General features: G+C 54.0%; 1 protein-coding gene across 1 annotated transcript; it reads right to left on the reverse strand.

Moving 5' to 3' along the window:
- Nucleotides 1-409: 409 nt before the first annotated feature.
- On the reverse strand, nt 410-6627 carry LOC136373860 (uncharacterized). The gene is made up of 9 exons (XM_066338874.1): nt 6597-6627; nt 5117-5365; nt 3366-3656; nt 3036-3133; nt 2599-2791; nt 1897-1990; nt 1465-1508; nt 983-1054; nt 410-432 (listed from the first exon to the last, which is right to left on the reverse strand). Exons 1-9 carry the CDS (start codon nt 6625-6627, stop codon nt 410-412), a joined length of 1095 nt encoding a protein of 364 aa, XP_066194971.1.
- Between the last annotated feature and the right edge of the window lie 2585 nt (nt 6628-9212).

The following is a 9212-nucleotide window of genomic DNA, read 5'->3' on the forward strand; positions in this document are numbered from 1 at the left end:
GAATCCCAAAGGCTGCAGGACACAGATGTCCCAAGAGGGCCTGTGCCAATTCACCTCACGAAATGGGAGACAAGCACCAACACCCATAAAGGAGGACACAGACCAACACAGAGGTCCAGCTATGCATAGTGGAGGTAGTGTTAGCTATAGGGTGGGGAGGAAAACCACCCAAAACATTGCACTGGGAGCACGCAGCATCCCAGGTGTGTTTCCTTGGAACTGACGGGCTGGAAAAGCCTACTCCAAGCTCCTCCATGAAGATTTATGGGGTCAAGGCTTTCCCACACAAAACAAAGAAGACCCATGACAAGGTGCGATGCTTTTGTGGGCCAGGCAGCCCTTGAAACCAGAACCATTTATTGGTTGTTCCAGACACAGCAGTAGAGTGGCTAGGGCAGCACAGCTAGGCCTAACTCAAGCAGAAGACAGGGTCTAGAGTAACACAAGGACACAGGGTGGAAAGAGGAGTTGTGAGCTCCTCCATTCTCAGCAGACATTTGCAGGCACCAAGACACTGTGAGGTGGCTATGCCAGAGCACTGGAGAACTACCAGGACATATCCTTGCTGGCACAAGCAGGTCATTCCATGCCTTGAGCTGTTCCTGTGCTGTGACAGGATTCTGGAGCTTGAAGAAGAAAACCTGGGGAGAAGCAATAACCCATGAGATGATTCATTGTTCTGCTTCTGGTGGTGGACGACCAAGCCTCAAGAAGGGAAGTGCCATCACCATTGAGCCTCAGATGTTCACTCCAGCTGCTCTTCTTCCTCCCTGCTCTGACTCTCCTGACGATTCCAGAACAGGCAGGGGCTTGGGAAATGGCTCTCCAACCTGGCCACATTTGCCTGGGGGGAGCAAGAGAACCCAGGGCAGAGGCTGCTACATGTCCTTGGCAGCATGAGGAGCTCAGACACACGATCATAGCTGACAGTCCCCTCTCTCTGTGCCATGTAGGGTCACAGGCAGGACAACCCATTTCCTACCTGCATCTTTCTCAAGAAAAGCCTCGATCACACAGTAATTATCCTCATGTACATTCTCGTAGGGCTGGAGCTCTGGGGGGACAAGAGGACAGAAACAGCCTGAGGGACCTGAGGGCTGTGGGAGGAGCAGGGCAGCCTCAGGCAGGCAACATCACTGGGGGCTGCAGATCATCCTGGAGTGCACACCATCAGGACAGTAGGGCTGGGAAGAGCTGCTGCCTACACCAGAAAGAGTGAGAAGGAGGAGCAGTTCCCAACCCTCACTGGCACCTCAGGGAGACCCTGAGCAGCCAGGAGCTGCTGGAAGAGGCTACTGAGCAGGGTCTCAGCTGGGAATAGATGTGGGACATGTTGGTCCAACAGGTCAGCCAAAGCCAGCTGGGCTGCCTGGAATGCCTCAGAATGCCACCAGGCCCTCCTGAAACACACCTGCTCCCCTCCCAGCTCCAGCCCTACAGTCCCCTCTGTGCTGGGAATCTTACCTGTGTAGTGATCCTCAGCTTTGCTGGGCAAGGCCCTCTTTTTTCTGGGAAGGCAAAGGGCAGTCCTGAATCAGGGAGAGGCTGACCTGGGCCAGACCCTGCTGAACCCAGCAGCAGTGGCATGAAGGGTTCTGCACACCCTCCCTTTGCCCTGGCAGGCACTGCCCACCTGCAACCCAGGGGACAGCAGTGGTGGCAACAGCAACAAGGGGAGAGGGTCTCTCTGCACACATGGCCCCTGTCCCAGCCCTGAGGAAGTCACTTAGAGCCCCAGCCACGAGCCCTAGAGCCCATTTGTGTTACAACCAGGCAGCTGCATCTTCTGCACCCAGAGAAGGGTGGGAGCAGCTGGGCAACCCTCTCTGTCCTCATCCACCCACAGCATAGTATGGCTTGAGACAGAGCCAAGACTCAAAATCTCCTGCCACTCACCTGGAGAGCACGAACCAGAGGATCCCAGCAGCCAAGGGGACCACCACCACCACCACCACCACTACAATGACTGCTGACCAAGGCCAAGGCTGCCCTGAAACTAACACACAGAGAGGAGTGGGTGTCACAGCCTGGGCTGTGCACCAGCAGTGGCCCCAGCCTTGCTGCTGGGTGTCTGCACGTGTGTAGAAATGCGTGTCCAGACCCTGCTGCCCTGACTACGGCAGAGACAGTCTTCCACTGCCTGCACATCTCCTTGGGCAGGGCAGAGGAAGGCTCTGGAGCACAGGGCCTTGTCCCATGGCCCCAGCTGGAGGGTCTGGCAGTCTGCTCAACCATCCTGCACACAGCAGGAGGACACAGACCCAGCCTCAGCAGTCCTGTGCTCTCTGACCTTGAGCCACCTGTGCACCCAAATGCAGGAATGGGTGTCACCTTCTGCAGTGGAAGAGTAGAGGGGGCAGGTCAAAGGCACAAACAGTGGCTGAAGCGGTGCAACTCCTCTGCAGACCTGCCAATGAAAGCCCTCAAGGAAGGACTCACCCAGCTCCATGCCCAGTGCTGAGCCAGGTGCCCACACTCCCCACCCCTGTCTGAGCTGGGACAGGATGGTTGCACACACAGCTCTGGAAGCTCCTCTGGAATCAGTACTCACCCCCTTAGAGGCCTTCCCAAACAGACACAGGGAAGAACAACCATTACCCCTGGCGTAGATTTCGAATTGCACCTCTGATGCAGCCCCAGCCCCAGCTGCTGTCAGGCCCTGCACTGTCACGAAGTATTTTCTGCCAGACATCTGATGAGGTGGCACATACTCAGAGACAGACTGGTTCACCAACACCTGACTGAATTCGAGGAAGCTGCTGTCCTCTGCTCTCATGGTGGTGATGTTCAGCTGGAGGAAGGACAGGGAGCTGCTAGACAGTAGCACCAACATCCTGCATCTGCACTGGGCAACTCTGTGGAGAGGGGCTGCTACTGCTGGCTGGCACAAGAGGGGATCTGGCCCTACCAGGAACACCACCAGTGTACAGCCTGTGGGCCCTGGCCAAGAAGGGCTCACACCTCTCCTCAGGGTGCCTGCGCAGAGCTCCAGAAAAAGTGAGGGGGATCATGGGCATTCCATGGACTCCTGGTACCTGGTATCCAATGATTTTCCCTTTGCAGGAGGGCAGTGCCTTCCACCTGATGGATCCCCTGCTGGGATCCAGCCACAGCTTCTCTGGTTTGTCTGGCACTGGAAGCACAGGAGAACAGGATCATGCATGGATAGCAATTATTTGTCCCTCACAAAGGCTGCTTTTGCATCTGCAGCAGCAACGGTGTGATGAGGAAGGGGAATACCCTGCTGTAGTGCCCTTCCTCAGATCCCCACAGGCTGCAAGCAGATCTGATCCCAGGAACCTCACAGCAGAGAGCAGATGCTCTGGCTGAGCTTCAGGTCATCCTGACGTTTCTTGTAAACATACCCATTTCCTTTGTTGTGAGGAGCCGTGTGTACAGGATTGTGCTAGGCAGCAGGGAGATGGTGACACTGTAGACAGTGAAGGGCTGCAGAGGGGAGCAGGTGAAAGTTCCCTCCTGGCCTTGTAGTATCTCCTCTCCCTTCACCTCCTCAGCCTTACAGTTTGAAGAGGAATGGTGCTCCCGCCGGCACCTGGCCCGAATATGCTGGCACATGTCAGGGAGCCTGCAGGTCCAGTTCAGTTTGATGCTGGTGCTGGAAATCTTCAGGGTCTCAGGAACAACCTGGAGGACATCTGTGAAGGGAACATTCCAAAAAGATCACTCCCTCCCTTCCCCTCCAAGCCTTGACACCAAACTCCATCAACCCCACCATTCCCTCACTTGCCTGTTCCCAGCACAGAGTGGACAAGGACATTCTGCCTTCTCCCAGCCTACACATGCCACATTGCCAACAGCACAGTCGTAAACCTGGGATGCATCCAGAATTTTCTCTGGATTTCTCTGCCATGCCCTGACCACCCCAAGCACAGATCACTGACACTGTGCCACACATGCAGAATTGCCCTCCATGCCTAGGGAAGACAGACTGAGAGCACTAGGAGGGTGTCTGGCTTGATCACTTACCCACACAGGTCAAATTCTCTGTCATAAGGCGCCAGACGTCTGTGCCATTCCTCACTATCCAGCCACTGTGAGGAATCACTGAACCTTCCCTTGGCTTCAAAGTCACACATTTGATCTCCATGAGTGGAGGGTGGTACCCCTCAGGGCACCTTATCTTCACCATTTGATTAGGGTTGAAGGTCCCCTGTTCTTGGTCAAAGATAAGTCTGGAGTCCCACTGGGGCTTCTGGCATTTCTCTGCACCAACAAGATGGGAAGCTGTTAGCTGGTTAGTGTGGCTCTGCAGGGCATGCCAGGGGGTGGAGCAGGGCATGCCCCTCCCTGGCCCATCAGGGCAAGAGGTGAGCTCCAGGGCACTCCAAAGACCAGCCCTTCCCCATCAATTCTTGGCAAGGATGAGGACAAAAAGGACTGCAACCTTCTTCCCTCAGATCTCCTGGGAAGAGCCAGGAGGAGCTGGAGTCAGGGACTGAGAGGAACCCATTAGGGCACACAAAGCCCTGCCCAGAGACTCTGGTGCCCTGTTTGTCCCTCAGGCAGGATGAAAACACCCTGATTCCTCATGAGAAAGCATAATAAAGTCTGGGCCTCAAAGCTGGCTCTGCAGTGGCAGCATGCAACAGGGAGGGGAGACCAGCACACTAGGAGGGGGCCACGCCTTTACCCTTGCCACCTGTGCCACAAGCACTTGTAAGCCGTGCAACACTATAGCCCTGACTATTCGGCACATGCCCTTTCCAGAAGCCCTTGAGGAAACCTGTGTCTCCCACACACCACCCAGCCCCCCGCGAACGCATCCTGAAGCCCCGCATGGTCCCTGACTTCCTGTGCCGGGGCAGTGCTAGTTACTGCCAAAATGGCCACTTTTGTATCAAGGCAGGGACCTTTGTGCCACAACTGCCTCCTGCCAGGGCCCTCAGGGACTAAAGCTGGCATCAGCCATCTCCCCACCAGGGCACCCTTGCAACCCCAGAGCAGGCACAGGGCAGACACAGGAGCTGCCTTCAACATCACCTGCCATTTCCCCAGGCAGCACAGAGCCAGAAGCTTCCTGTGTCCCCACAGGCTGCCTTCCCTGCCCAGGAACGGCAGAGTAGGGCAGTCAGGAATGCTCCTGATGCCTCCTTACCACGGCACTGTACCCTGAACTTGGGCTGAATGTTGATCCAATGGCCTCTGCTGTCCTTTCCATTCCAAGCCTCTCTGTATACAGGCTTTCCATTGATAACAGACAGAGTTTTTCCTGTACATTTGACATGGCTGAAGGGTGGCTGGAAACCCCTGGGACAGCTCAGCATCACTTCTTCATTCTTCTTGTAACTCTCCTGGTCTGGTTCCAGCTGGAGTCTGAAGCCCCAGTGGGGTTTTTGGCATGTTTCTGGCAGAGGTGAAAGTAGGTCTTAGTTGGGCTAAGAGGTTTCAAGGAGAAGCAGGGTATATGGTGGAGCTTCAGCAATCTCGAGCAGCCCCTCTAGCCCCCAAAAGGAGCAGGAAGGTGACACATCCATCTGCTACGATGGGACGCCTTGGCAAGGCTGGGTGGGACGGGGCTTTCCTTGTGAGTGAGTGTCAGCTGGGGCTGGTGCCTGTCCAGGCAGATGGTGGACAAGGATGTGCCAGAATTCAGCAGGGGAATGGTCTCAGGTATCGAATGCCTAGGATCCAAGTGGCCCCAACATGGCATCAGAATTGCATCCCAGTGATGATGGAAGCTTGGGGATGGATGAACAGGGCAGAAATTGACCACAGAGCTCAGTAGGAAGCACTTCCTGACACCCTACTTACCAATGCACACTATGTTCCCCTGAACTTGAATCCACACACCACTGTCGTTTCTCCCCAGCCACGTGTCTCCCTTTAGAGATACAGAATAATTCAATTGCTGAACCCTGTTTGCACATTTGATATGGGTGAAGGATGGCTGGAAACCATTGCTGCAGGTCAGAGTCACTTCTTCCTTCTCTGTGTAAGTGTCACGGGCTGGTGCCAGCTGGAGTCTGGGGTCCCACCAAACAGGCCTTTGGCATTTGCTTTCTGTCAGAGGTAAAATTGGGTGAGGAGTACTTTTGGGAGGTTATGAGAGGAGACTTGGGACAGATCTCTCATGACTCTGACTATTCACCCTGACACATATGAGTGTCATGTGCCCAGGCACTCTCCAAGCACACAGGGCTCCTCATCACCCCATCTCCAGGACTCACAAGCCTCCCTTGGATTCCACCCCCTGCATGAGGTGTTTGAGCCCCCATTTTCTTGTCTCCCTTGTGTGCAGGTGAGCCATGCTGCAGTAACAGCCTCCCTCACCAGAGACAGGCCAAACCCTAGAGAAGCTTTCCAGGCAAAAAAGCAGAACCCCTGCAGCTATTCCTACTCCATGCTGAGGCAAGAGGACGCTGGCTGGGAAGGATTCTTCTCCCCTGGAACACAGACCCCAGCAGGTGCCTACAGCAAGGTGCTGAGACAAAAAGAGCATTGTCACTGCCAGGACATGGGGGAAAGCCAAAGCATTCAGGTCTCCCACTCCTGCTCTGTCATGTGTGTTACCAGGTGACAGAGGGTCTGCCACCAGCTCAGGACCCTGGGTCAGGGTGGTGCAGGGCTGTGCTTACCTTTGCAGGTGGCAGTCTCACTCCACAGCATCTGGGCCCCTCTGGAAATGCATTGGATCTCTGGGCTGGATGGCACAAACTCCCCAGCACAGCTGAGCTGCACCACTTCGTTCAAAGCATACTTGTCCTTCTTTGGGTTAAACTGCACTTTGGGGTCCCAGCCAGAGGGAGCTTTACATTTTCCTGTGTGCAAAGGCCAGGAGGCAGAGCCTGAGGGTCCCTGGGCTCCAGGAGGTCCTCATCCTTGAGGATGAGGACATTCCATCCGGAGGGCTGCCAGTCCCTTTCTCTTCAGAGGGGTGGCAGAGATGGCACCTCCCAGGATGAGCCCCATCCCCCAGATGCTTTATCCCCCTCACACCCTCAGGGGCAGTGCAGGAGGGTTATCCACAGGCCCTCCTGCCCACCCTCTGCTGCAGAGACACCCCAGCCAGAGGGACCCAGCAGTCTGGGCAATGCTGCTCTCTCCCACAAATACAGGGGCTGCGGGAGTGCACCACACCCAGAGAGTCACTGCTGCCATCCCAGACTCTGCAGCTTGGTCCCATGAAGTGACTGCCAGCAGCAATGGTGAATAGCAGGAGTAAAGTTGCAGATAACAAGAGAAATAACAAAGCAATTCTGCTATGGAAGCAACAGCTACAGGAATGAGGCAGAGAGAAAATGAATCGTCTAAGTCCTTGAAAAGGGAAAAACAAAAAAATAACACCCTTCTCATCCAGGATGTTTACCTGTGAGTTAGAAAACACCCAATTTTTGACAAGTTATGTTATGTTATTCATCACCCTAGTGATGAATCCTTGCTCTTAATTGTAGTAAAAACCCCACGTTCTCAGTTCATTTGCCTCCTTCTCTTAAAAGACCACCACTCTCCTACCATGTAGCACAATTTCCTGGAACACTGTGCTTTTACAGTGAAGAGGGAAAGGATGAGTCATAGTAACACAGGCAAGCATTGACTTCAGTAAGATACACTAATAGCCAAAGATTGTGTCTGTGTCAGTATATCTGTTTTTGTCTGCCTCGGTGTGCTAGCTGTGTGGATTTGCCACCTGGCACACCTTTCTGTGCAGAACTGTAAATAAATCAAATACTTTGACTGTGTGTTAATCAGCCTTTTCCACACTTGGTGAAAGAAGCTTTCAACCAGAGTCTGTCCCTCAAACCACTTAAGTTCACATCAGTGGCCACAAAGCTCACATCCTGTTCAGTGTGCTCAGCTTAGCCTCTGCACTTCACCCAAAATGAGTGCCTTGTCCTGCCCTGGCAGACATGTCACCTAGATGTTCTCACTCAGTGCAAAACAAGTCCATGAGGAGACAGTGGGCATGGGGGTGGCCTTCGCTGAAGGAGGATGAAGCACTTATCTTGAGCTGCAACTGCCTACTTCCTGATAGCCTGCACTCACCACTTCCCATTTCTGGCAGCGGGTTTCCATGCCATCATCGCAACCCTCTTCCCAGATCTCCACCCCAAACGACAGTGGTCACCATCCTTTTAGACCACATGGTGCAGACATGAAATATTTCCCCCCTCAGTGGGGTCTCTCCCAGCGTCCTCAGAGCACACACTTCACTGACAGAAAACTACCTGACGGACATGAAACCCTTGGCTTGGTCCAAGCCTCATCAGGCATCCCCCTCACACACATTCCCCCTCCTGCCATTAAACACCCTAAAGTAACATACATCCTGCCCAAGGGTGACAGCCAGGATCCTCTTGGGTCTGTCCCAGACATGAGTACAGACCAGAGGTTCCATCCTGCCCTAGATAGCTGAGAGTTGCCCACTGCTGGAGGAGCAGCATCCCTTGGGCCACCAGTGATGGGCAGTATGACTCATGATCCATCTGATGATTTGACTAGCCACTTCTGCTCCCATTTCCCTAAAGAGACAACATTCACAGCTCAGGTGGCCTAGCCATGCTGTGCCCCACGGAGACCTCAATAGGTACCAGCAAGCCCAGGGCACAGCACATAATCACCACAGGAAAGCCCACATTCTTTGTAGGAAGAGCCTAGCAGAGACCCAGGAGCTGTCCCTACCCCTCCTGGTATGGAGAAAGCACAGAAGAAGCCTCTTGATGTGAACAATCCCACCAAACTACAGTTCCCTCAATCCCAGGGACTATGGGAGCAGGCATCTCAGATAACAGAACTCACAGCTCCCCACATCTTTGATGAACACCATCATCACCTGTGACAGGAGTGCTGCTTGAACTTCCCAGAAAGGCCATCACTGCTCTAATTGCTCTGGATTCATCTGTCTTCTGCCTAACAAGACCTGGCCACCTCCTGCTCCCAGCAACACTACCCTCTTCCTAGAAGAACACTGCAAGTCCCATGTTCATGGAAATTTCCCAGAACACCAAGGCTTCCTGCCCTCCATCCCAAACAGAGCTTTGTCCTACCACAACCTGAAGGATGCCTGAGTGTCTCAGGCATATGCAGACACCAGCTTCAGCCCTCCCATAACCTCAGCTATGGGCTGAGTACAGTAGGCCATGTAGCAAATATGCAGGTAGAGGAGCAGCAAAACCATTTTTGTAAGAGAGAGGCACAGTCCACTCTTACCTCCTTCCTTATGTACCCACGGAGTTATAGGACCACAGCACATC

The sequence above is a fragment of the Sylvia atricapilla genome, chromosome Z (assembly GCF_009819655.1).
Source record: "Sylvia atricapilla isolate bSylAtr1 chromosome Z, bSylAtr1.pri, whole genome shotgun sequence".
Classification (NCBI taxonomy): domain Eukaryota; kingdom Metazoa; phylum Chordata; class Aves; order Passeriformes; family Sylviidae; genus Sylvia; species Sylvia atricapilla.

Coding starts and splice junctions, on each gene's coding strand:
- LOC136373860 (XM_066338874.1), bottom strand. CDS start 6,627: ATGCTGTGGAGTGAGACTGCCACCTGCAAAG. Junction 1,991..2,598: donor ATTCGAAATCTACGCCAGGG/GTAATGGTTGTT, acceptor TGTTAGTTTCAG/GGCAGCCTTGGCCTTGGTCA. Junction 433..982: donor TTTTCTTGAGAAAGATGCAG/GTAGGAAATGGG, acceptor GTGTTACTCTAG/ACCCTGTCTTCTGCTTGAGT.